The 26,215-nt window shown below is 41.6% G+C and overlaps 3 protein-coding genes across 6 annotated transcripts in view; 2 read left to right on the forward strand and 1 right to left on the reverse strand.

The window, feature by feature from the left end:
* On the reverse strand, nt 1-7,186 carry LOC118740994. Its single transcript, XM_036472771.1, has 8 exons — nt 6,335-7,186; nt 3,310-4,403; nt 3,086-3,246; nt 2,886-3,027; nt 1,890-2,804; nt 1,671-1,830; nt 1,248-1,537; nt 1-1,181 (listed from the first exon to the last, which is right to left on the reverse strand). The coding sequence occupies exons 1-8, from the start codon at nt 7,080-7,082 to the stop codon at nt 690-692; spliced, it is 4,002 nt and encodes a 1,333-aa protein (XP_036328664.1). The 5' UTR covers nt 7,083-7,186; the 3' UTR covers nt 1-689.
* On the forward strand, nt 4,566-6,307 carry LOC118740995 (ubiquinone biosynthesis monooxygenase COQ6, mitochondrial). The gene is made up of 2 exons (XM_036472772.1): nt 4,566-4,657; nt 4,722-6,307. Exon 2 carries the CDS (start codon nt 4,738-4,740, stop codon nt 6,166-6,168), a length of 1,431 nt encoding a protein of 476 aa, XP_036328665.1. The 5' UTR covers nt 4,566-4,657; nt 4,722-4,737; the 3' UTR covers nt 6,169-6,307.
* A 1,282-nt stretch (nt 7,187-8,468) lies between the features above and the next one.
* LOC118740996 (E3 ubiquitin-protein ligase Su(dx)) overlaps nt 8,469-26,215 on the forward strand; it is a 78,931-nt gene continuing 61,184 nt past the window's right edge. For 3 of the 4 annotated variants that reach the window (XR_004993213.1, XR_004993212.1, XM_036472773.1), the window contains exons 1-3: nt 8,469-8,827; nt 20,670-21,372; nt 21,447-21,589. Coding sequence is in view for 2 of the 4 variants with exons in the window: in XM_036472773.1 (XP_036328666.1) it covers nt 21,012-21,372; nt 21,447-21,589 (504 nt within the window). In the remaining 2 variants the exon portion in view is untranslated. Of the gene's footprint in view, nt 8,828-18,072; nt 18,331-20,669; nt 21,373-21,446; nt 21,590-26,215 lie in introns of those variants that run through there. The other variant, XM_036472775.1, reaches the window with a different exon arrangement.

The raw sequence follows: 26,215 nt of genomic DNA on the forward strand, positions 1-26,215 counted from the left end.
AACATACACACATCAAATTAGCGTACATCAAATTGACCTTACTTATTAACGAATAGTCGTATCAGAATACACCGAATAGATTTTATACAAACATAGTTAATATCTAACAATTTTACTGTATAAATGCACACACCTGTAAGAATGTATGTACAAGTTAAATTTTAAAATATAAGTCACCTAATACACTATTCGAGTCATTTGTATTACTTCAAATAAGCAACAAAAAAAAAAACAAAAAAACACCAAACTTAATCATAGTATAAATGCGGGATTTAGTAGATCTAAGTAGCGGCTATGATATCGTTTTGAGTAAGGTACCACTTTTGATAAATAGATACATACATACATATTCCAGTGTCAGTCTAAATATAAAAATTTATATTGTTATTCGTCACAACGACAAACCTAAGATTTATATGAACATCCTCCTATTATTACTGCGACATGGCAGAAGAAACCATATCGCATCTCCTTTTAGAAAACCATGCGGTTGCGAAAAGAAGACTTACTAACTGAAAGGAAGGACCCTTCCGCCCTCGAAACTGCTTGGTTTCATTACAGGACGTTTTGTCGCAGCGCACATCCTCTATAAGAAAATCTATTCTATTCTATACGTCAAAACACTTAACATCACTAACGCTACTCAGTGTCCCGGTCTTGGTGCTTGTACCAGGACACTGCTGTAATTCTCAAATATTCGGATTGAACAAATATTCCATTGGCAATTCGGCATCGCTTAAACGCGGCCGTTTTTGTGGTGATGCGCCATCGTCACGCTTACTGCTTGCCAATGGCAAATCATCATCAGAGCAATGATCACTTTCTGACAATGAATCGCCGAACCCCATATCGTCATCAGCATCTACATCATTCTCAGTTGAATTGACAGCTTCATCAATTTGTGTTGAGTTAGCTTGAGCCTTCTCAGGCGCTTTACTTGTGGATTTTCCCTTAGCTTTTTTGTTTTTCTTATTTTGTTTAACCGGTGTTACGATTTTATTGCTATACTTTTTCCAAAACGCTGCTGGCTGTGCGTATTGCACTAGATTGGGAAATCGCTTTGCTAGTGCAAAACCCAAATCATCGAACGCTTTTTGCAACGAGTCATCATCTGTCATCTGGGCAGTGAAACAGCCGTAGATGGTGGGTATAAAAATCAAAGACTTCTCGAGGAGAACTAGCTGTGGACAAAGGAAAATATAATAGTAAATAAAAGAGCATTTAATGTATATTATAAGTTGCTGTACCGCATCAGGCATCGTGACAATAGCTCTGCGCCGTCCACGCCCACGTCCTGTGCTGCTTGTAGCAGTATTTGTGGTAGACTTTCCAGTGGATGGCTGCTCTGAGGCTGCTGCTTCGTTAGCCTCTGTAAGTGCATCATCAGTTTTGGTATTTTCTTCATCGTCATCTTTATTCTCTGCGCTCGGTTTTTGTTCTTTCGCCAGCTGGCAGACACGTTTCAGAATGAAAAGTACATCTTTGATCAAAGCGATACCCTCTGCGCTTTTCATGCTTGAGTCGCGTTGTGATTTTTCTGAAAGTCGGGTTGATGCAAACAAGTAGCATAGAAATATTTAGGGTATGCAGATTATTTTGAATAAATATTTTAAGTCTGTTCTTATGAACTTCAATTTTTATGATTCTATTTTGGCCATTATTTTTCTTACCACAAATAAGCTTTAGTTGCCCGAAATACAGCACCAAATTTACTTGATCCACCGATGCCATCAAATGATTATATAGCAATTGCCGACTTTTGCGCTTTTCCTCACCCTTCAATGGCGACTTTATGCGCGTATCCGAAAAACTATCTAAACCATCAAAATCCTGCCAAGCAGTTAGTAAATTAAGCAATTCGAATAGACATTCAATAACCGCTAACCTACCTCATACTCATTAAAAACGAATGGGCATTCGACCAGGCATTTCTGAAAGAGCGTGGCATTCTTTTTGCTGAGGTATTCAGCAAAAAACTCGCACGCACGCATTGCTAATTCTACATTATCGTCCAAAATTGTAGACATAAGCGCCAATAGAAGCGAACCGCGTAACTTTATTTGATCCTGCAGTACTAGCTTCTCAAAACATTTGAATGTCTCTATGCGATTGACTAAGTATGGCGAGGCCAATTTCGCTAGCACATGCTCTATAATACGTTCGACTATCTGTGTGTGTTTCTTACATAAATCCGTAAGGGAAACAATTATTGTATTCACAATTGGCGGACGATCGATTACTTTCAAAATTGCGCCGTAAAGCGTACAACTAGTGCTGGCCGTTACAGCATCGCGCAGCGAGAAGCGGCCTGCAATCAAAATCATTGAATTGAAGAGACGCTCATTTTCCAAATCCAACTCGCACTCAGGCAGTTTCGAGCACACGCTCATGTATTTGTGTATGAAGGAAACAATAGTGCGGTGCGGTCGCAAGCGTGTCTGCAAGTTGACTTCCGAGTAAGAGTAAAGGTGTGACATAAATGTAGTGCGATTGTCAGGAAAATCAGCGATGCCGGAGAGTATGCGCAACTCTAGTAAATCATGCAATTCCAATAGCCAAGCCTTTTCAGTTAACTCAAGTGGATTGGTCGTTGCGTTGCTACTTTTGCATGCCTGAGATTGTGAGCAGTTATCAATGTGTATGAGAAGGTCAAATGCCTTGCCAATGAGTACGGGTATCATTTGACCTTCTTGAATTTGACTGAGTATATGCGTAAATGCATGATTGAGTGCTGAATGGGAGAAATCCTGTATACAATTGGCAAGCACTTCCAAAGCGATAAGCATATTTTGCTCCTTGTTCCACTGTTGGAGTAGATAAATGAAAAGTGTATAAATTAAAAACGAATATTTTCTGAAGTACATTTATTAAGGTTGAAATAATACCGATTTCAATGACGTGAAGAGATGCACCAGGGCATCCGGCTCCTTACTCTTTATTTTGCCTGAAATGAAATTGAGTACAATCCAGGCTTCAGTGGAATTTGAAGTTAGTAGGTGAGATTCGATTATGCTGACCATTTGCGGGCTAGAATGAAATGCTATCGTTGATAGGTTCTATTTCCAACCACTTTTTCTACACTTACTTAAGCATTCGCTGCTGCAGCGCCATGTGGAAGCACATCTGCAAATATAGACGCGGCTGCGTTGACAGCATCGTGCGTATGATAACCCATGGCATAAAGTGCTCTGCTTGATTTGATTGATCAATGCCACGCATATTTACTAGTACGCGTGAACGAAAACACTGCAAAGATAAAGCCAAAATATTACACGAATATGTAACTATTCATTATCATACACCACTTACATCCATAGCCAATTCCACATTCTTGGGATCGGCGTCTCGTAACATGGGCGCAACAATTTTACACCACACCCATATTACTGCATAACAATTTGGATAGCAACCAAGTATGCCATCGATGGTGAGCAGAGTTTGTTTACGCACTAAGGCTGTGGGTTCATCCACCAAACGCGTCGTTTCCGCTACAAAGTTTGTATTGAAGATTATTAAAGGATTCAGTTTCACCAACTGCTCCATAAACATCACACCCGCACGTCTCATATACGATTGTGGACTTTGAAAGAGATTTTTGTACACATATTCTGGCAAATGTAAGAACGCTAACTCAACCAAACCATGCCCTGTGTAGCTAAATTTTGGATCCAATGCCGTGGGCTTCTCGTAACGTATTTCATTTTTGGTTACGCGCGGCTCGTCTGGCAGCACAACGCCCACGTCGTGATACTGTGTATAGCGTATGCCCTCAGTAAGTATTTTCAGGGTGTTGGGAGAACCTTTAGTTAGTGATATATGTAATGCTTGCACTGCCTTTAATTTAATTGTATTATTACAGTCTTGCAGACTTTTTATAAGCTCATTTATGAGATGCACTTCGCGCGGTATGTCCGATATTTCATGGCGAAACATTTGCCAATCAACTTGTGACTCTAGCTGCAAAATGCGCGACATCAAATCAATGGCGCGGGAGCGTATCATCACTTCATCTGCATAGACGGCATCGCAGAGAAATTCCACTGTTGACTCATTGCACTTAGTGAATAGCGCTGCATCATATTTTGCAGCATATTCAAGTGCACGCTGTGTTTGCTCTGTTTTCCATGATTTGATCGGATTGGTTACAATACATTCAATGTAGAAACTCAGCACTTTGACAAGAATTCGTGGATATTTGGAAATACATTTAATAAACCAATCAGAAATGTGCTCGCAGTCGCCGCTAATGCTTGCGCCGTAGGAGCTCTTCGGTTTTGGCGCGTAGGTATGTACGAAGACAGTCATGTTCATTAGCTTCATGAGTGTTTCTTCTGGTTCGCCATTATGAGCATTTACTATTTCCTCGAAAATTTCGAAACACTTGGCGTGTAGGTTTGCAGCATCTGCAAGGAAAAGGAAGAGTTTGCTTAGCGGAGTTTAAAGAAAAAAATCAACGTTGCTTCCTATCGACAACCGGATGTGCGAAATTGGATATAACGAGTGGGAACAGTTTTTATTTCCTTTTATCACCTAAGAAAAATCTCTTCTTAACTCATGCAACCCTGTGCGCAAAACAGCTGTTTCACTGACTTCATTCTAAACAAACGAAAGAAATTTAAAAAAAGCAAATATCAAAGGGCGAAAAATACTGTGAAAGGTAAAAATTAATACGAATATTTTACCAAATTATTAGATAATTCGAAAACTATATCTTTCATTAGGGTGAAAAACCATAGAATGTCCGCCCTAATAAACGTTACTGGCGCGCGCCATTTGCGGTTGGTTTTCCAACGCCTTACTGCAGTGCGTGGCCTCAGCCTCAGTTCAAAAAGTTACACCGACACCGATGCACAAAAGTCTAAATCCTCAACAGAACATTTTGATATTATAATTGGAGGTGGCGGACTAGTTGGCACTACGCTGGCTGTAGCACTCGCCAAAAACAAGGTGCTCAGCGATAAACGCATTTTATTGCTGGAAGGTGCGCCACCATTCAAAGGCTTCAACATTGAATCCCAATATGGCAATCGTGTATCGGCCATTAACAACAACAGCGTGGAACTTTTCAAGTCAATCGATGCCTGGGACTATATGCAAGAGCGTCGGGTTAAGCATGTCAAACAAATGCAAGTATGGGATGCATGCAGTGATGCATTGATACAATTTCAAGATGAACACTACTCAGATGACGTAGCGTGCATTGTCGAAAACGATCTTATGTTGGACGCAATGTATGCACAATTGTCTGATGGCAAAAGTGCACCGAATGTGCAGGTGCGCAATAATGCAAGAATTGAGGGTTTGCGCTTGTCAGTGGATACCGGCGAAAAATACTCACAAGTACACCTCAAAGACGGACAAACATTAACATGTGAACTGCTAATTGGTGCCGATGGCGCAAATTCGTTGGTCCGCAAGCAAATGAATATTGATTTATTCACATATGACTATGAGCGGCGTGGTGTCGTAGCCACAGTAAAGCTGGAAGATGCATGCGATAATGCTGTGGCCTGGCAACGTTTCCTACCCACCGGTCCTGTGGCCTTATTACCATTAAGTGAGACCCTGAGTTCGGTTGTGTGGAGCACAACTATACCGCACGCAAAGCAGTTGTTGGACATGCCTGATGCAGATTTCGCGAAGGCACTCAATGAAGCTTTCTTTAAGGAATATCCCAAGGAAGGCGTTGTTGTTAATGCAATGAATACTTTGAATTCACTCATTGGTCGTAATCCCAATATGATAAGGCAGTATCCTCCAGGCGTAAATGGCGTCATAGAAAAATCGCGTGCTTCATTTCCATTGGGATTTCTACATGCCGCTTCGTATGTGTGCACTGGTGCCGCTTTAATTGGCGATGCCGCACATCGCGTGCATCCGTTAGCAGGACAAGGTGTGAATTTGGGCTACAGCGATGTGCGTGAGCTGGTTACGGTGGTGGCCGAGGCGGCATATGCTGGCGCTAAAATTAGCGACAAGCACTATCTCGTCAAATATGAACAGCGAAGTTTGGCGAAAAACGTACCTATTATGGTAGGCGTACACGGACTACACACGCTTTACTCGACTACTTTTACGCCTGTGGTTTTGCTTCGCAGCTTGGGATTGCAGTTGACCGACAGTATTTTGCCGATCAAAAATTTGTTTATGAAACGCGCTATGGGCTAAATGCTCTAAAAAGTCGACACGCCTTTGACGATATTGTAATTTTTTTGTATTGCATACGGTATATTTTAAAATGTTGTATGAACCTAATTATTAACGACTGCGAATAAAACTGGAACTTGCGCACATTTTGTTCAAGTTATTAAAAATAATAAATATCTTTACTTACACACGTTTGCATATCCTCGTTCATGATTCATGTAGAGTATGTCAATTAACTTCTTTAGCAGCAAATCGCGTGTTGGTTTGTGATCACTGAAGTGCACATACCTTAGCAACAATTTCAAATCATCGCATAATGTATGAAAGCGTATCCAAATCTCTACAGGCTGCTGTTTTGACATGCGACGCACTACATCTGGCTGTTGTATGCGCTCGATAATGGTGAATACTTGTAGACAATGTGCTATTACCTCCGGTTCGAAAATGTGAAACCCCTTTGCGCCAGGTATAGTCAGCGAAAGAAAGTAAGTGTTTACAGCGGCAAGCGCCAACTTTGTATATGCAGCAGACGCTGGATCCAATGTCGGCAAACCAGCTAAAGCATATACGAAACTGAGGTAGGCATCACGCGGTGACACTTTCACGACTTCATCCCAGCAATCGTAGGTGTTATCATAACTGGCACTTGTTTCACCGCGTAAATTGCGTATGGTGGAACTCAATTCTAGCAGCGTGGCAAGCACTTGAGGATCGTTAAGCGCACGTCGTAGGAACGGAAGATTAATGATACCAGATTTAGGGATCGAAGTAGATAGCGGTTCCTCATCGGAGTCTTGTGATTCGCCGCTAGGCTGTTTCTTCTTATTTTGATCTGTTTCAGCATCCTTTTCGTAAATCTCTTCAATATTTTCCCAAAGTAATTGACGATCATAAAATTCACTTAATTTGCTAAATAAATTTATCAATTCCGTCATTTTGGCGGATGTAAACAAAAACACGGCATTTCTTGAATGAAAATGCACTTACACAGCTGCTGTTGGACGCTTGCACAGTAGGGCAGGATTGGCTATGGAGCGGGTTAATTGAGCTTAAAAAATATGTGTTTGATAAGTACTAAGAACGTATCTCTATCAAAGAACGTAAATCTAAATTTACCTTCTTTGTCTCTATAATAAATAAATAATAATAATAATAGGCCTTATCATGAGTTTCATTTTCCCCGAACAGGTTCACTTTTCACGTTTGGTTTCCATGGATTTATTATGGGCGGAATACAAACTCAGGATAAAGCAGAATAAGGTAGTAGTGCACCATGAACGAAGACACAAGATCAAGCGGGAAGGAAAGAACGAAAAAAGTTATTTTCTAGCTGCAGAAATCTCGACGCCATCTTTGTTGTAAGAAGTAAACAACGAAGAGAACGGAGAAAACCGCGAAATTGTTGAACGCATGAAAAATCATTTTTATTATGCAAATTCTTCTATAAATCATGCCGTTGTGTTAAATTATTCTTTATCTTATGTGTACACACGTTGTCACAAGCGAAAATGAAGAAAATTGAAGTAAAAAGCCACCACCAAATTGTAAACAACGAAGAAATGTAAACAAACGGTTAATGTCAAAATCGTTCAACTTTTTTCCTAAATGCGATTCTAACGGGCTAATCTCCAGCCCGCGTGATCTTATCTTTTTGGTTCATGGTAGTGCACTTTAGCGGAACCAGTGGTATCAATCGACGCGTCTTGATGCCAATAATAGTAATCAGAGACCTGAAATTAACATTTTTAATTCATTAAAGAGTTATTCCAAAGAACGTAAATCTATAGATTTACCTTCTTTGCCAGAATTCCCTTTCTGTGTGGTAAACCTGGGGCAGCCGCCCCAGTGATGTCTATTTTGGTTACTGGGTGTTTTATAAAAATGTGTATATAAAAATGTATCGTGCAAATGAATATTTAACATTTTTCAAGCGAATAAACGCAAATGAAAATGGTGATTTTTGGCAATTTTTCTAAGGGGTCCCTAGGGAACCATAGGGAACCTAGGTGGTCGGGGGTTGCGATTTTGTCAATGGCGGTTCATTCCCTCTCCAAAAAGGCCATAAAGGAAAGCCAACCCTAAATAACAATTCGTGTTGAATCGAATATCGCATTGTCTGAATAGGGATGACAACTTTTTCACTTTCAACTCCTCATTCAACTTCGCATTCAACTTTTGTTGCTTGTAAAATCGCAGCGTGCGATGCCCTATTAGGACAACATTTTTCCTTGACCAGAGAAATGCACCTCTGCTGCTTTAAACGAACCATTCCCATTTTCGTTCAATTTAACGAATATGTCATAACAAGAGAAGCAAAAAACTGCGAATGTCAAACGAAGTAGAGAAGTTGAAACGAAAGAATTTCTGCGTTGTTCACGGGTCGAAAAACTGAAAAATTGTTGTGAAAATTTTGTACTTTTCTGAACGAAAATAGTGAAAAAATAAAGTTAAAAATTTCATGAAATCATTTCAACGAAATGAAGGGCACGTGTTTGTGTTAAAAGTGTTACGCTGCGTTTAATTATTGGAAAAACTTAAAATCTATAGTGCAACTTGTTAAAGAAAGAAATACATACCTAAGTTCATAAAAACCAAACCGATCTATAAATTATTGAAATTGTTAGCGTCTATAATGCAATAAATCGCATAGACCAATATAGGTACTGCAAGAATTTCGAGTGTAAGTATTCATCAAACTGGAATGTATTGCAAATACATATGTACATATGTACAATACTCGTAACCAAAGTTAGCCACCAGTTAGTTTTCGCTTTGAAACCATATTGTACAGCTAGTGGACGCTGGTATTTGCCAGTTTGGTGTATGTAATGCGACCTTTGCCTTAATTTAGCTGCAAAAAGTTATTACTCTATGCATTTGCAAAAGCTGTGGATAGCAATAGGAAGGGTGAACTAACCTTCCAACTAGCATTCGAGGTAAGGTGGTGTTGTATTTTCCTAGCCAAAATGTAGTGTTAGTTGGTCAGTTGGTCGAAATCATCGTCTCGCATGGATTGTCAGCCAAATGTTTGAGTTGGGGTAAAAAGGCAGGGCCAGGTGTTGCTTTTCACTTGTTAAGGTAACTTAGCGGATAGCAAAATTTTGGTTACGCCTTGCTGCCGTGTACATTTATATACGTAGAGGCCATTACACCCGCACAAGGCGCTGGCGTTAAAAACGGAAAAACTTTAGGAAATGGGCAAATGCTAGTTATGTATATAGAACCTTTGTGTGCGGCAAGATTCCTTTGCGGTTGTCGGCCAGCGTATATGTACATTTAAATATGTATGTAAAGGAGCGTATATGCATTTAGAAGTCACTATTTAAATAACTTGTTTGTTTGTTTGCTTGCTAGAGGTTACTTTTGTAGCGCTTCATTTGCATGCACACGTATGTATGTATATGTAAATGCAGTGCCTTCATTTGGGCAGCTTATCTCTTGCCTGAGCTCATAAATATAACTGGGCAAAGTGCATGTCCGGTGATAGCTCGGCTGGAGGGTGTTTCTACGTGACTGTATTGTTTCCATTTCGCCAACTTAATATGAGCACTATCAATGACTCGTTGGACTCGAAAGTGCCTATTACTTGCTTTTCTGATGTCTGCCTGACTGATTATTTGCTGTTAAGGCATTCGGTAGAAGGAAACTGATATTGTACTTGCCAATACATATGTATGTACATATATGTAGATAATGTAGTACATGTAATAAATGCATATGCATGTGAGTGATTATCCATACATAGTTGCTTACATATCCATATACATACCATTATAAAATGTATAAATATAAATCGCTTACGAAATTATTTCACAAAAGCAATCTATCGACAATCAGGTTGGTGAGTTGTTCGCTCTACTTGAGCATTGCTATACAGATCCTTTCTTTGGGTATGTGTTTTTGTAAAGTCATAAACAACTACCTGCTTGCGAATACTTATCAATATCCGTTGGCGTTATCTTTATTGCTGCATATTATATTTTCTTTGTGATTTCCATGAGTATTATAGTTGTATTGTTAAGCTTTCAACCATTGATAAGAATTATTAAATTCTTAAAAGTAATCGCTGGTATTCTGCAAACTTAAGAAATGTCGTAAGCCTTCTTTTATTGTTATAGTGTAATTAAACTAGGCTTGTATATTCTTATCTTTTTAAAGAGGCTTAAGATAGTATAAAAACTATTATTGGTTTAAATTTAAATAGTTCTGCCAACGCTTTAGTTATGTAAATGAAATATACTTTGGGGAGGAGTGCATGGCGCCTGGAAGTTGTAGGACCTGATATATGTTGAAGCGGCTTTTGTAATCAACTGATTCAAAATTTAACCTTCGAATTATCAATTTGTAGTAGCTTAGTACCTAGATGAATTTGTCGTTACCTCTGTATTTGTAACGACTTTAAAAAATTAAAGTAGGAAATTTAGTTTTTACCAAATACAGAGGTAACGACAAATTCATCTAGGTACTAAGCTACTACAAATTGAAAATTCGAAGGTTAAATTTTGTCGTTACATGTACATATCGCACATCTTGATCTAAAGTGCGATCAACTAAAAAACATTTTGGGCGTTTTTTTTGCATAAATCAATTCATAGGATTCACATCCAACCCCGTTTAGGTCGGCGAAGTATCTCAGAAGTTGTCCGTCCATAGGGCAGCATTCACTACGCATTCTCCTACTCAGGGCTGGCATCGAGTCAAACCCTGGGCCAGAAATATACACCTGCTGTGTATGCCGAAGACGTTTACACCACAACTCCACCTCAGTCAAGTGTAATGCCTGCGAGGGGTGGAGTCACCTCAGGGTCTGCTCGGGACTACGGACTCACAGACAGTGGACCACGTCGTACGTGGCCCCCTGTTGCTCAAATAGAGCAGCCTCCACGGCAACCCATAGTCCGCCCGTGCAGCCCCACACACTCACACAGCAACCACACACAGTCGTCACAACACAACAACATACCACAGCCACCACAGACCACATAACACACACAACCGCACCACCACCCGCACGCCGTCGCCAACAACTCTTGGTTCCCCTACAATCTGCACGGTATGTCAGACCAGAATATTCCGTAATGTGACATCAGTCAAGTGCAACACCTGCCTGGCTGGTGCCACTTTAGGGCATGTTCAGGTCTGCGCACCACGCGAGATTGGACGGGGAACTTCGAGGGCCCGTGTTGCGCTGCCCGGTCGCTGGCATCAATTGCGACGCCCCCCAATACCACCACAGGGAGGCAATCACCCCAGCAGCACACACAGCCAACGGCGGCAAGAACTTACACCTCACTCACACCCCACATCACAACACGTCTCCCGAACCACATGAAGCTCCTCCAATTCAACTGTAACGGGCTACAGAGCAAGATTGAGGAGATAACCGCCTTTATGTGTCGGCATGGTATATTAATAGCTGCGGTCCAAGAGACGAAGTTGCACAGCAATTCAACTCTGTTGAATTGTGCCGGGTACAACGTGCACCGTCGAGATCGCGAGCGAGATAATGGTGGTGGCTTAGCGTTCATCACGCACCACACCGTGCAGTATCGTCTTATCGAAGCAGACATCGACCGCAGGGATACCACCCTAGAATGTCAGGGCATCGCTATCCGGTCAGGCGATGTCGAGCTCGAAATATTTAATATATACATACCCCCTGTCACCTGCTGCCCGGCAGGATATCACCCTGATATAGGTGCGCTCCTCAGAGGTGAAAACCGTATGGTAGTAGGTGACTTTAATGCGCACCACGATCTTTGGCACTCAAGCCTGTCAAACGATCGTAGGGGAACAGACTTGGCTGAGCAGATAGACGATTCGACATTCTGCACAATGAACGACGACGCACCCACCAGGATTATGGGTAACTGCAGTAGCTCGCCAGACATCACAATAGTCAGCGCTGGTCTGATAAACAGCATAACGTGGCGACCTATGCTGACTCTAGCATCAGACCATCTACCCATAGTCATCTCGATTGATAAACCAACCGACTTTGCCTCCGCCAAACACCGGACCTATGTCAACTTTCCTAAAGCTGACTGGAAAGGTTACGCGGAGTTTACTGAAAACACCTTCACATCGCTCCCCACACCAACCGACGTCCACCTCGGTGAACGTAAGTTCCGCAGGGCTATCACTGCTGCTGCAGCCCGCTTCATACCGGCAGGGTGCATATCGGACCCACGTCCAAACTTCCCTGCCGAAGCGGCTGTTTTAGCAAACCAGCGTGATAGCCTTCGTCAGGCCGATCCCGGAGATCCCCGTATCAGGGATCTCAACGCGGAGATTCGGCAACTTGTAAACGTACATAAGCGGAAGAAGTGGGAGGAGCATCTGAAGACTTGCAACTTCACCTCTGGTGTGAGCAAGCTTTGGTCAACCGTGAGGTCACTGTCTAATCCGACGAAGCACGACGACAGAGTCGAAATTTCCTTCGGCGACCATGCTTCGTCGGACCCGGAGCGATGCGCGAGCTATTTTAGCCGGCAGTTCATACTGCATCCTCCGGTGGACAAAGCCAAGCGTCGAGTGACCAGAAGGCTGCACAAACTGCCAACAAATTGTGCCCCCCTTGCTTTCACTTGCGGTGAAGTTCAGGTGGCCATCGGGAAGGCGAAAGCCTCCAAAGACATGGGTCCCGACGGTATATGCATGCTGATGCTGAAAAATTTGGGTCCTGCGGGGGTAGCGTACCTAACGGAGGTCCTCAATTTGTCAATGGCCACTCTCATCATCCCAGACATCTGGAAGGCGGGGAGAGTGGTCCCACTGCTCAAACCGGGGAAACCTGCAAACAAAGGAGATTCGTATCGTCCGATTACACTCCTTTCCCCGGTAGCGAAGACACTCGAGGCCTTGCTACTCCCGTACTTCACAAATCACCTGACCCCAGCGAAGCATCAGCATGGTTTCCGTAAAGTGCACAGCACAACAACAGCACTTAACGCCATAAACACTCAGATAACTCGTGGCCTTAACCGTAACCGTCCCTGTGAGAGAACGATTCTAGTAGCGTTGGACTTGTCAAAGGCGTTTGACACCGTCTGCCATTCCACGCTACTAGAAGATATAGAGGCCTCCTCTCTCCCACAGAGGCTCAAACGGTGGTCGGCAAATTATCTAAGTGGTCGACATTCGTCGGTAATGTTCAGAGACAAAACGAGTAAGCAGCGAAAAATAAAACAGGGGGTTCCTCAGGGTGGTGTCCTTTCCCCGCTACTGTTTAACTTTTATATTTCAAAGCTCCCTCAACCACCAGAGGGAGTCTCGATTGTCTCCTATGCCGACGATTGCTCGATTATGGCGACTGGGAATGGAATTGATGACCTGTGTTCGAAAGTAAACGGCTATCTCTCCGAACTTTCTCGCTTCTTCACTGCAAAGTGCCTAGCCCTCTCCCCTACGAAATCCTCCGCGACCCTGTTCACAACCTGGACGAAGGAGGTCAGGCTACCGCTGGGGATTCACGTCGATGACACACCAATTCCGACGGTGAATAACCCCAAAATACTCGGAGTAACTTTCGACAGCCTGCTCTCCTTCTCTGCGCACTCAACCGCTATTGTCAATAAAGTACAGAGCCGCAACAAGGTCCTCAAGTCGCTAGCCGGCAGTACTTGGGGCAAAGACAAAGAAACGTTGCTGGCAACATACAAGGCAATAGGCCGGCCGGTTCTGAACTACGCAGCGCCAGTGTGGTCGCCTGGGACTAGTAGGACGCAGTGGACGAAGCTACAGACCGCACAAAACACCGCACTGAGGACAGCGACGGGATGCCTCCTGATGACGCCGGAACACCACCTGCACGGCGAGGCGCAAATGCTCCCGGTGAAGGAGCACAATATAATGCTCTGCAAGCAGTTCCTGATTGGGACCCACAGAAGTGGCCACCCATGCAGACAGCTGCTTGCAGAGGAGCCCTCGCCTAGGCACGTCAGGAGGCATCTATATGAACTAACGGACGAAGTCCAGAGGTTCATTAAGCAACCTCTGGACCCGACAGCCTACAGACAGGCCTTGAACGGCATTCACAGGGACTCAGTCTCGAGTTATGTAGACTCTAGACCTGTGAATGCCGTTCTAGGCACACCACCCCCGGACATTGACGAGACGGAGCTTCATCTGCCTCGGGAGACGCGCACCACACTTGCACAACTTCGCTCCGGCTACTGCAGCAGGTTAAACTCCTACCTGAGTAGGCTGAGGATGTGCCTAATGAATGTCCGGCATGCGGAGAGACCCCACATGACTCGAAACATCTCTTCGCATGCCCGGCAAACCCGACATCCCTAACGACCTTGTCCTTATGGGCAAACCCCGCAGAAGCTGCACGCTTCCTAGGGTTGCCGTTAGTGGAACTTGACGACAACGACTGAGATACCAACCGATCTGGGCGGGGTTGTTGTAGCCGCTACAACAACAACAACAACAACAACTCACATCCAATTAATAGAAATATATTTTTCTTCATGATTATATATATTAATTAAAAAACTACTGTTGTACCTGTTTTTGTATTAATTGCGTTACAAGGATTTAAATTTCGCTCTTCTAATATTGAGTTAGCTCACTTTAGATTTAGGTGTGCGATATGTATGTATGTATGTACATTAGACTGCATCACCAAAATAGTTGCACTTTTTCCGTCGGGACTACAAAATTCATTACATTTGAAGACTTCCACCAAAATATTTTGGAAAAAATATTAAGATTTACGTGAGCTATACCGATTTGAAGAAAAAAAAGCTCCCCTCATATGCATAAAAATATTAAACACATTTTTCAACGGAACGGTCTTTTTTCACTTTTTACTCATTCACGTCAGAATTTATTTTTTCAAATATGAACACATCTTAATTCAACTTGGAATGATGCTTTCTTATTCATACTCTATAACTTCACAAATCTCATTATATGATTTCGTTGAATTAAACAAAAAAAAAAAATATATTTGTATGCTAATTTTTTAAGCTTATACGGTTTTGTCATCTGAGGTGAGTTTTTTTTTTCAAAAAATTCTTTGAAAACTATTTTTATTTTTGGTGGCATTTGCAAATCGGTCCAACTCACGTACTTAAATCTTAATACTTCTCCGAAATATTATGGTGCAAGTCTTAAAATACATATAATAGATTTTATAATTCCAATGGAAAAACAGTACCAATTTTTTTTTATGTTTGGGGAGTAGATTGGGTAGTCCAATTTTTGTATGGTGGAAAAAATGACATCTTAGAAAACGGGGCACCCCCTTAGTTTTTTCCTTTTAATATTTGTAATATCTATACCAACTTTAAATTTCCTACTCTAACCAATATACTGGATCGCTACTGGATCGCTGTGAAACTGGCAAAAATATTGGCGATTTTTATAAAAAGCTACTTTAGCCATGACAACTGAAGCTTGTGATAATTTTTTTAGATTATTTAAATTTGAAATCTAAACTTATATTTAGAAACGTAATGCTTGGTATCTACCAGCACCTCTTTCGACAAGAGGTAAAATTTGGGAAGGCGCCCCAAACCTGATTTCGGAAAATTTTTTTTTGGACCACTCTAATGTGATGCAGTCTAATGTACATACATATACATATGTACGTATCGTGTTGCTTTATGTCGTTATGTTATTTTATGTCGTGTTGTTTTATGAAATTTCGTACATACTTTATACTTTGTATGGAAGAAAATTGCGTGACACCGTCAATTATGAAAAATAAACGAGAATTCCTAGCTACTTTAAACTTGCACTATCTTAACCTAGAATTTAATGGGCTATAAAAGTGCATTTTAGAAAATCATAAAAAATAGTTTGTTGGTAAATTTTGGACGTGACAAAAATAGAAGTAGTTTCTGATTACATGTAAAAATAAGCAAACTCGTGCGATTCCGGTGAGGCTTTCCTTTCTAAAACATTCTTTAAATAAAGTCGAACTACGGACCATTACAACCAATTTAATTTTAATCAGAAGCAATTTGTTGTTGGTATAATTTTGTAAATAAAATGGGATAACGGACGTGGCATATCGGACGTGACAGATTTTTCGCCCATACAAAATTTTTACTAGTAACACATTAAATTTAGTTTTTTATTTAATTTTTTCAGTTGTCTCCACCGTTTCGCGTTTTCATAATCTTTTTTCGCCATTTGAATACGAAATTTAAAGTTATAAAGCCGTTTGAACTCATTTACTTGCATTTTCTTTTTACGTTTTTATGGAAACACCCATATGTACATATGTATGTATGTTTATAAAAAAAAATTTGTCAACATTTTAGCGTAATCGAAATTTCAGAATTCTATAAAAAGATGAAAAGTTAGTTTATATCTAAACCTTTGCGCGAAATTATCGTATGTTCTTTGAAATTTTATTGAATGTTTTTAATTTAATTGGTTTTTACTACGTACAAAATAATTTCGCTCATAAGAAAAAATGCGTTTTAATATATAGCACACCGTCTTCAAAAAAGACATAACTCAAAACTTGGCATTTTTGAAATTATGCACTCAAAATGTACACAGAGCTTTTATTTACCTTTCATCAAAAGTTGGAGAAAATGTTTGTTATAATTTGTTAAAAAAACCTAAGGTAAATTTGAAACGCCAAGTGAAGCCAAGTCATTCTCCACCTGATCTTTCTATAGCAGTGGGGCCTCCCTCTTCCTCTGCTACCACCAGCGGGTTCCGAGTTGAATACCTTCAGAGCTGGAGCGTCGGTGTCCATTCGAACGACATGGTCAAGCCAGCGGAGCCGCTGTATTTTAATTGGCTGCACTATGTCCATGTCGTTGTAAAGCTCATACGGCTCATCGTTCCATCATCTGCGTTACTCGCTATCACCAATGAGTAAAGGCCCGTAAATCTTCCGCAAAATCTTTCTCTCGAATACTCCAAGAGCCGCCTCATCGGATTTTGTCATTGTCCATGCTTCTGCGCCATATTCCAGCGCGGGCATGATGAGTGACTTATGGTCCAAAGTAGCACCAACCAAGTAGTTGCCGAGAGTGATTCTGTGTTCAATTTCGATGCCGACATTATTTTTGGCGTTAATGCTGGTTCCCAAGTAAACGAAATACTCTACTTTCTCGAAATTTTAACTGTCAACAGTGACGTGGGTGCCAAGGCTCAAATGCGCTGACTGTTTGTTTGATGACAGGAGATACTTCGTTTTGTCCTCGTTCACCACCAGACCCAATCGCTTTGCTACCTTGTCCAACTTGGAAAAGGCAGAACATGCATGCCATCGGCATAAGCCAGCGATTGTTCGCTCTTGTAAAGTATTCTGCCTGAGCGGTTCAGTTCTGTGGCTCTTATTATCTTCTCCAAGATCAGATTAAAGAAATCACAAGAAAGGGAGTCCTCCTGTCTGAAACCCCGTTTGGTGGCAAACGGTTCGGAGAGGTGTTTCCTAATTCTGACAGAAATGGTGGTCGCCTTCCTTGTGGCTTGGTCAGAGCACACCTAAATTTCAATCGTTGGGCATGCGTTCATCTTATCATATTCTGCATAAGAGTTGATGCATGCACCTTATCAGCTCCTCGCCGCCGCACTTGAATAGCTCAGCTGGCAGGCTGTCAGCTCCAGCAATTTTGTTGTTTTTCAGCCGCGTAATCGCTATTCGTACCTCGACATAGTCAGGCGGGGGAAAGCTGCAAGGTGGCTGATCCATTCTTCGCTAACTCTGCCAGCAGTAGCTATCTTCTCAGATAGTCAGGCTGCTATTGAAGCACTTTGAATGTGACAAATTCACATCAAGGTCAGTCATTCGAATGTAGATCTTGCCATGAAAACCTACTAGCTCCATAGTTATTACTAAAGCTTCTAGAAGGTAACAAACGTAGTATATATTTTTTTTTAAGTTTTGTCGACAACAGCATGACTGAGTGATAAATTTGAAATCCGTCAGATAGGCTTCCGTAAATAAACACAATTCTGTAGTAAACAACATCATCCCGTGCAAATAGTAATGAAAAAACATCTGTCATGGCCGAATTCATGCTTATCTCTGATTTCTACTTTCACACTGAATTTTTTCGCACAAAATTCTGAGATCTGTCTATCATTTCATTTTCATTTACATAAACATGCATACACTGTGTGGTAGTTATTGTATGTTGACAAGCGCTTTTCATCGCCGCTAATAAACAAATAATCGTACGGACTTAGCGTGTTTATCAAAAAATGGTAACTAACTGTGTGGGTTTTTTTTTGCATTTAATAAAAGTTTCCAAGCGGTGTTTGCTTTGTCGCAAATTATAATCGTTTGATGCGCACACACATGCATATATATATATATATATGTATGTCTGTGAATAGGGGAAATTTTTACTTACCTAATACTTTCATGAGATTGTAATCTAATCTCCCTTTGATAATGGGTACAATGTGCAAAAAAAGTGTTCATCGAATGTAATATATGTATACTAGTGAATTCATGCGATGTTAAAATGTCAAACTTTCATTTAAACCTTCTTAAAAAATCCAAATATTCGTCAGAGTTATAAGCGATCCGTGTACCGAATTTCATTTAAATCCGTCGAGCCATTTCTGAGTGAAGATTGGTCTCGCATGTTGACGGTTTTTAATTTTATGAAATTTAAAATGACCCTTAACGCTAAAAGAGTTCTAACTCCAAAAAATAAAACCTTATCGCATATCTTCAGGCCAAGCCCTTTAATTTGACACCAAATGGCTTCGCGTATTATAAATATAAATAGTTAAATGACTATGACTTTTCAAATAGATTGCAATCCTAATCAAAAATATTAAAATATTTTCAAACTAAAGCCCACTTTAAACTCTTGCGTGAAATCCTATTTTTATACCCGAGCGCACTTGTGTACATGATAACTCGAGCAAAAATTGAGATATCAACGAAATTTGGTATGTAGGTTTCCATTTATCCAAGGTAGGTTGGTATTGAAAATGGGCGAAATCGGACTGTAACCATGCCCACATCCCATATAACGGTAATTTAGAGAAATACAAAATCTTCGATAAATCAGTAAATATTAAAGCTAATTTATTCAAAATTGATGCTTGCAACAATTCTTTACCAAGAAATACGTTTATGGTAAAATTTTGGAAAATGGGCGTGGCACCGCCCACTTATGATCACATATATGTATCTCGGTAACCGTTCTACCAATTTGTACCAAACTCGGTATTTTTATTGTGCTTGCCACATAAAAGCAAAATGTTGAAAATTATTGATATCGGACTAAAATTACGGCCGCTTTTCATATAACGGTAAATTTCAGAAATGCTGAAAACTGCAATATTTCGAAATTTAAGGACGCTAATTTACTCAAAATTGATACACCCCGGCTTACCATCTAGCGGTAGCTTTCGGAAAGGTGAAAAAGGATATATGTAATACTTGCGCCGGGTATTTAATGTTCGGCTCCACCCGAACTTAGACTTTCTTACTTGTTTATCTTATATTTGAGTTATACACAAGTTTAACTTAACTAGATTCGACTTTTCAAACACAAGGCAAGCTCCTTCAGAGGTATTTCCAAACTAAAGCCTTAAATCTTTTTCGTTTGACATTAGCGCACACAAGGGTTTAGAAATCCCCAATTTAGAAATATTTTTGAATAGGGTTGCCACATATTTTCTATCGTATATTTATGTAATTTTTTGTTTAGAAAGTTAATATACAATATTACCTTTAACGGGCGCTAAACGAAAGCTCCTTAACAATGCCTTGCCTATATAGTACTTAATTAAATTTACTTTAACTTTTTTAAGAGGTGGCAACCTTAAATTATGTTTTCGAACAAAATAGTTTGGGAACCCCTTTCGGTTGACACCCACATTGTTGTAATATTTTATTTAAGTTATTAATTAGTTGTTTTAAATTTTTGGAAACGCTGGCAACTCTCTTCAAAAAGTATCCTATATGTTAATCCGGGTTATAACCTGTCTGTGGCCGAAATTCCGCTCTTTTTTAGAGTTTTGATTGGTAATAGCAAAAATATGCTCTAGAAAAATCTGTGTGAAATGTGAAAATTTTTGGTCAATATCCTAGGGTCGCCAAAGTCCACCAAAGGTCAAGTACTAAACAATTTTTTTCTTAGCTAACTTCGATTCTCTACAAAAAAAGGTCCATATACCAAATTATGTAGGACTAATACTTTCGAAGATTATTGCAATTTTAGTAAAAAAATGTATTAATTAATTTATTTATTAATTTTTTTTGAGCATAAGGAAACTTTGATGGACTTGGGCGAGCCTAGGATATTGACGAAAAAACTTCAAATTTCACGCAGATTTTTCCTAAAGCATAATGAACCATATTTTTGCTATTACCAATCAAAATTCTAAAAAAGCAGATTTTCGGCTCGCGCTACTGTACAGGCTATTGAATAATTTTTTGTACTTGATTGTTTTCCTTATATTTGTAGTATGTATGTATGTGTAAAATAAACACAAATCATATAACGTGATAACATTTATTACTAACTGAAATAAAACCAAGCAAAATCATGAACTAAACTCAAGTTACTTCTCTCTTACAGGTCGAATTTCGTTTGCCGGCAGTGGTGTTGGCCAAACGGCGGTGCTCAGCAGCTGAATTGCGAAATAAAAATTTGTGCCAACTAAACAATAAATATTCCTACTAAATTTAACGTAATAACACGCAATTATTACAACAACAAAAAGCGCTAGGAAAAAAGAGAGTAATAGCGGTTGGCGCAATTAGCACGTAAATTGTTACAAAAATTTGGCAGTGTTTCAAGGCAAGTGCTTCAACTACGACAAACTCTTCACAATTTTTTTTTGCGTCAAGAGTGGCGCGACTCGTTATTAACACGCACACAAGTGATTAAGTGTTAAAGTCGAGTTAGTGTGCGACGTTAATGGCCGATGGAAATGTTATGTCAGCAGCTTCTATAGGACATGCAGCTGCTGACTACTATTCAGTAGCACCAGCAACAGCGGCAATAACAGCACCATCAGGAATGGCCACCAATGCCAGTGTAGGTGGCGTCATGCAGACCAACAGTGGCGTTGCAGTTTCCACCGTGGGCGGTGCCAGTGCTATGAGCATCATCGGTAGTGGAAGTATGAGTGGCAGCAATATTAATTTGAATGCGGCTTCTATGGCGGCAAGCACTGCGGTGGCCGCGGCAGCAGCAGGGACGGGGACAACAGCTGGAGCCGCGTCAGCTGCCAGTGGCATTGGCAACAATCAAGGTTATCACCAGTTGAGTGTGACAAGTAAGTTCACAGAGAAAAACTTTTTCGAACTGAATTATTTATTTACTTTGCTATTCGTTGCTTTTTGCTTACAGTTGAAGAAGCTTCATTGCGCAATAATGGTTTTCTAAAACCTAATCCATACGTTGAATTGGTAATCGATAATAAAAGTAAACGCAAAACTGATGTGGTGAAGAATACTTATCTACCCAAATGGAACGAGGAGTTCACAGTGCTGGTATGTTGATGAATCGTCGTACAGTATATAAGAATAAATAGAAAATGCGATTGACTCATGCACTCGAGCGCATACACACACGCATGCATGGAAGTTGCGCGCAAAGCTGTCCACTCGTATAATGCTAGCGAGCTTGAGTGAGCACGCAGCGATAGCGAAATATTAAGATATCTTTGGAATTGTCCATTTAGGATTTACTAATTAAATAAGCTTTAGTAAAATCGGTAAAATCGGCTTAACTAAGCGAGGACGACGAATAGCTCGGCTGGTAGCTTGTTGTCATTCACAATTAGTGTACTGCTTTCGTTCTCACGATGACCCTTAATGACCGTTAAATATATCTCTGCGCGAGTTTCGATTGTTTGACAAAATTAAGCGCGATATACATAAATTTGTTTGGTTTAGTTGGCTTTTTATCATCGGTAGCCCCAAAACGTGATGAGGAGCAAAAAAAAAAAGGAAAAGAAATACCTAGTATACAATAAACTGACGCACAGTTGGATTGTGCGTAGAAAAAGCGATGTGGTGAACCGTAGAGACCGTAGTGGACTGCTTACGTTCGGATTTCCTCTTAAACGGCAGCCCCTGCTGACCACGATTCTACCCAGCTATTTACATAGCTTCATTGCCATATCTTTCCCAATTATCAAGTTTATTCCCGAACTAACTAACAAAGCCTAATCTCTGGCGAAATATTTTCGTTCGTTCATCTTAATATCGTTTGGGAAATGAATAAAAGAAATTTTAATGCACACTACACACAAAGGTGATACGCGGATGGTTCAAAAACTGGTTAATGTATAGGAGCAGGAATATATAACCCTAAGCTAACGATTTTGGAGGATGGTTCCGTGCGCAGAAGTGGAAAACTGGAGGATGGTTCCGTGCGCAGAAGTGGAAAACTGGAGGATGGTTCCGTGCGCAGAAGTGGAAAACTTTTGACTGCCATTCACCTGGGAGTGGCCAGAAGCGATTCTTGTGCGTACGGTTCAAATCGCAGCTCACAACGTCCGGATATTTATATCCACGTATCCTCTGGGTAGCAACCAAACACCCGTTTGGGAGCGAGCTAAAGTGAGAAGGCGTAAAACTTCGCGTGCGCTGGGTTTGGGTCCCGCCACGTTAAAACCCCGCCCAATGAAAAATTCCAACAAGCCTCGGATGAGACCCCCTTTTTCTGATGACGGGGCAAGGTAAAGTAAGCGTGAAGCCTTGCGACGTCTACTACAGTTGCCACGTAAAGGAGCGCAAATTCGGTGTTGGATTCGTGGTAGGAGAGAGACTCCGTCGCCGAGTACTGGCGTTCACCCCGGTGGACGATCGTCTAGCCACAATCCGCATCAAAGCTAGATTCTTCAACATCTCGCTCATCTGCGCCCATGCCCCGACGGAAGAGAAGGATGAGGCGTCCAAGGATCTCTTCTATGAGCGCTTGGAACGTACATATGAGCGCTGCCCCCGACACGATGTCAAAATCGTGCTTGGCGATTTTAATGCCAAGGTGGGCAAGGAAGGGATCTTTGGCGCCACTGTCGGAAAATTCAGCCTCCACGACGAAACGTCCGATAACGGACTGAGGCTGATCGACTTCGCCGGGGCCCGAAATATGGTAATATGTAGTACTAGGTTCCAGCATAAGAACATCCACCAAGCTACATGGCTGTCTCCAGATCGAAAAACGAGAAACCAAATCGATCATGTTGTGATAGACGGAAGGCATGCTTCAAGCGTTTTGGACGTACGTACACTCCGAGGGCCAAACATCGACTCGGACCACTATCTTGTTGTAGCCAAGATACGCACCCGCCTCTGTGCAGCAAAAAATGTGCGCCCAACAATGCAAGGAAAGCTTAACGTCGAAAAGCTGCAATCACAACAGACGGCCAATTTATTCGCCACTCGACTCACACACCTGCTCTCTGAGAGCACTCTTCAACAATCCGACGTACGCGAGCAGTGGAACCACATTTCCCGATCATTAAGTACCGCCGCCGAAGAAGTAGTTGGATTTCAGCGAGCCCGAAAGAACAACTGGTACGATGAGGAATGTCAAGAAGCCGCAGAGAAAAAAGATGCCGCCTACAGGGCCACGCTGCGATCGGGCGCAACGCGAGCCATGTGGGACCGTTATAGGGAACTGAAGAAGGAAGCGAGACGTATTTGCCGTAATAAGAAGAGAGAGGCTGAAATACGTGAGTGCGAAGAGCTTGAGATGCTGGCCGACAGGAAGAACGCCCGAAAATTCTACCAGAGGGTTAGGCGACTTACGGAAGGTTTCAAGACCGGGGCGAACTCCTGTAAGAACAACAATGGCGACCTAGTGACCGATGTCCAGAATATACTTAAATTATGGAGGGAACACTTTTATAACCTACTGAATGGTAGCAGCGCTGAAAGTAGTGAGGAAGACGAACCCGAGTCCCCAGTCGATGATGATGGAGTAGCTGTCCCACCGCCTGACTATGACGAGGTACGAATAGCGATTACGCGGCTGAAAAACAACAAAGCTGCTGGAGCTGACGGCCTGCCAGCCGAGCTATTCAAGTACGGCGGCGAGGAGCTGATGAGGTGCATGCATCAGCTCATATGCAGAATATGGTCAGATGAACGCATGCCCGACGACTGGAATTTAAGTGTGCTCTGCCCAATCCACAAGAAAGGCGACCCCGCCATACGCGCCAACTACCGCGGAATTAGCCTTCTAAGCATAGGTTACAAGGTCTTATCGAGCGTATTGTGCGAAAGACTGAAGCCCACCGTCAACGAGCTGATTGGACCTTATCAGTGTGGCTTTAGGCCTGGAAAATCCACCATAGATCAGGTATTCACAATACGCCAAATCTTGGAAAAGACCCGCGAGAATGGGATCGACACACGCCATCTATTTGTCGATTTCAAAGCCGCTTTCGACAGCACGAAGAGAAGTTGCCTTTATGCCGCGATGTCTGAATTTGGTATCCCCGCGAAACTAATACGGCTGTGTAAAATGACGTTGAGCAATACCACCAGCTCCGTCAGAATAGGGAAGGACCTCTCCGACCCGTTTGATACCAAACGAGGTTTCAGACAAGGGGACCCCCTTTCGTGTGATTTCTTTAATCTTATGTTGGAGAAGATAATAAGAGCCGCAGAACTGAACCGCTCAGGCACAATACTTTATAAGAGCGTACAATTGCTGGCGTATGCCGACGACATCGATATTATCGGTAAAAACAAGGGCTACGTCTGTTCTGCCTTCTCGGGATTGGATAGAGAAGCAAAGCGAATGGGTCTGGTGGTGAACGAGGACAAAACGAAGTATCTCCTGTCAGCACACAAACAGTCAGAGCATACGCGTCTTGGCACCCACGTCACTGTTGACAGTTACAAGTTTGAAAAAGTAGACGACTTCGTTTATTTGGGAACCAGCATTAACACCAATAATAATGTCAGCCTTGAAATCCAACGGAGAATCACTCTTGCCAACAAGTGCTACATTGGGCTGAGTAGGCAATTGAGAAGTAAAGTCCTCTCTCGTCGTACAAAGATCACACTCTATAAGTCACTCATCATGCCTGTGCTGGTGTATGGCGCGGAAGCATGGACAATGAAAGCATCTGATGAGGCGGCTCTTGGAGTTTTCGAGAGAAAGATTCTGCGAAAGATTTACGGACCTTTACGCGTTGGTGATGGCGAATATCGCAGACGATTTAACGATGAGCTGTATGAGCTTTACAACGATATAGACATAGTGCAGCGAATTAAAATTCAGCGGCTCCGCTGGCTTGGCCATGTCGTTTGGATGGACAGAAACGCTCCTGCTCTGAAAATATTCAACGCGGGCCGCGATGCTGGGAACAGAGGAAGAGGAAGGCCTCCTCTGCGTTGGAAAGACCAGGTGGAGAAGGACTTGGCTTCACTTGGCATTTTCAATTGGCGTCAGTTAGCACAGAAGAGAAATGACTGGCGTGCTGTTTTGGACTCGGCCAAAATCGCTTAGGCGGTTACAGCGCCAAATAAGAAGAAGAAGAAGAAGCTAACGATTTCTCTAGGGTATAAGAAATTGAACAGCCTAGGGCAACACAACACTGTACAACTGAACTGGGTGCTGGGGCATTAAGACACACAGGTTAACAGACTGACAATGGAAGCACGGACACGGGCAATATTCCAGAATTCTTCCATGCCATAGGATTACATACAATAAGAGAAGAGTTGAGAACACAATAGGGGCCTCTTAGAAGCCTGAGTTCCCAGAAGTCTGCGAGTTAAGCGTTCTACTCCTCATTGGATAAATCTGGTCAAAGGCTGGCCAAATTATTAAAACTTGTTTATCCTGAGCCTCCATGCTAACCCCTGGCAACACAGCACACCCGTTCTTGGACTTTGGGAGTGTTTCATTAAGAAGAAGAAGGATAGGCTGAATGTATTAGGACCTGGGCCATACCAAGCTATCGTAAACTAATAATAAAATACTATTTTCGAAAGTGACCAATGCATAAAGTACTAAACTGAGTGATCTCAGCAAACGTTTTGTCTAGCGGAGATTAGATAAATTTCAAAACTTATTTTTTGTAACGTTTCTGTCACTGTTTTCTAGAAATTAATTATTTTAAAGCTACATACATATAGCAATGAATTAGTAGA

Source organism: Rhagoletis pomonella, unplaced genomic scaffold (assembly GCF_013731165.1).
Source record: "Rhagoletis pomonella isolate Grant_MI unplaced genomic scaffold, Rhpom_1.0 Rhpom_scaffold_00006, whole genome shotgun sequence".
NCBI lineage: Eukaryota > Metazoa > Arthropoda > Insecta > Diptera > Tephritidae > Rhagoletis > Rhagoletis pomonella.

Excerpts from the sequence above, each read along its gene's own strand:
- LOC118740994 (XM_036472771.1), bottom strand. The coding sequence starts at position 7,082 with ATGACGGAATTGATAAATTTATTTAGCAAATTAAGTGAATTTTATGAT. Across the intron at positions 3,247-3,309 it reads ATGTGGAATTGGCTATGGAT|TGTTTTCGTTCACGCGTACT; the intron begins GTAAGTGGTGTA and ends TTATCTTTGCAG. Across the intron at positions 1,538-1,670 it reads GCAACTAAAGCTTATTTGTG|AAAAATCACAACGCGACTCA; the intron begins GTAAGAAAAATA and ends CCCGACTTTCAG.
- LOC118740995 (XM_036472772.1), top strand. The coding sequence starts at position 4,738 with ATGTCCGCCCTAATAAACGTTACTGGCGCGCGCCATTTGCGGTTGGTT.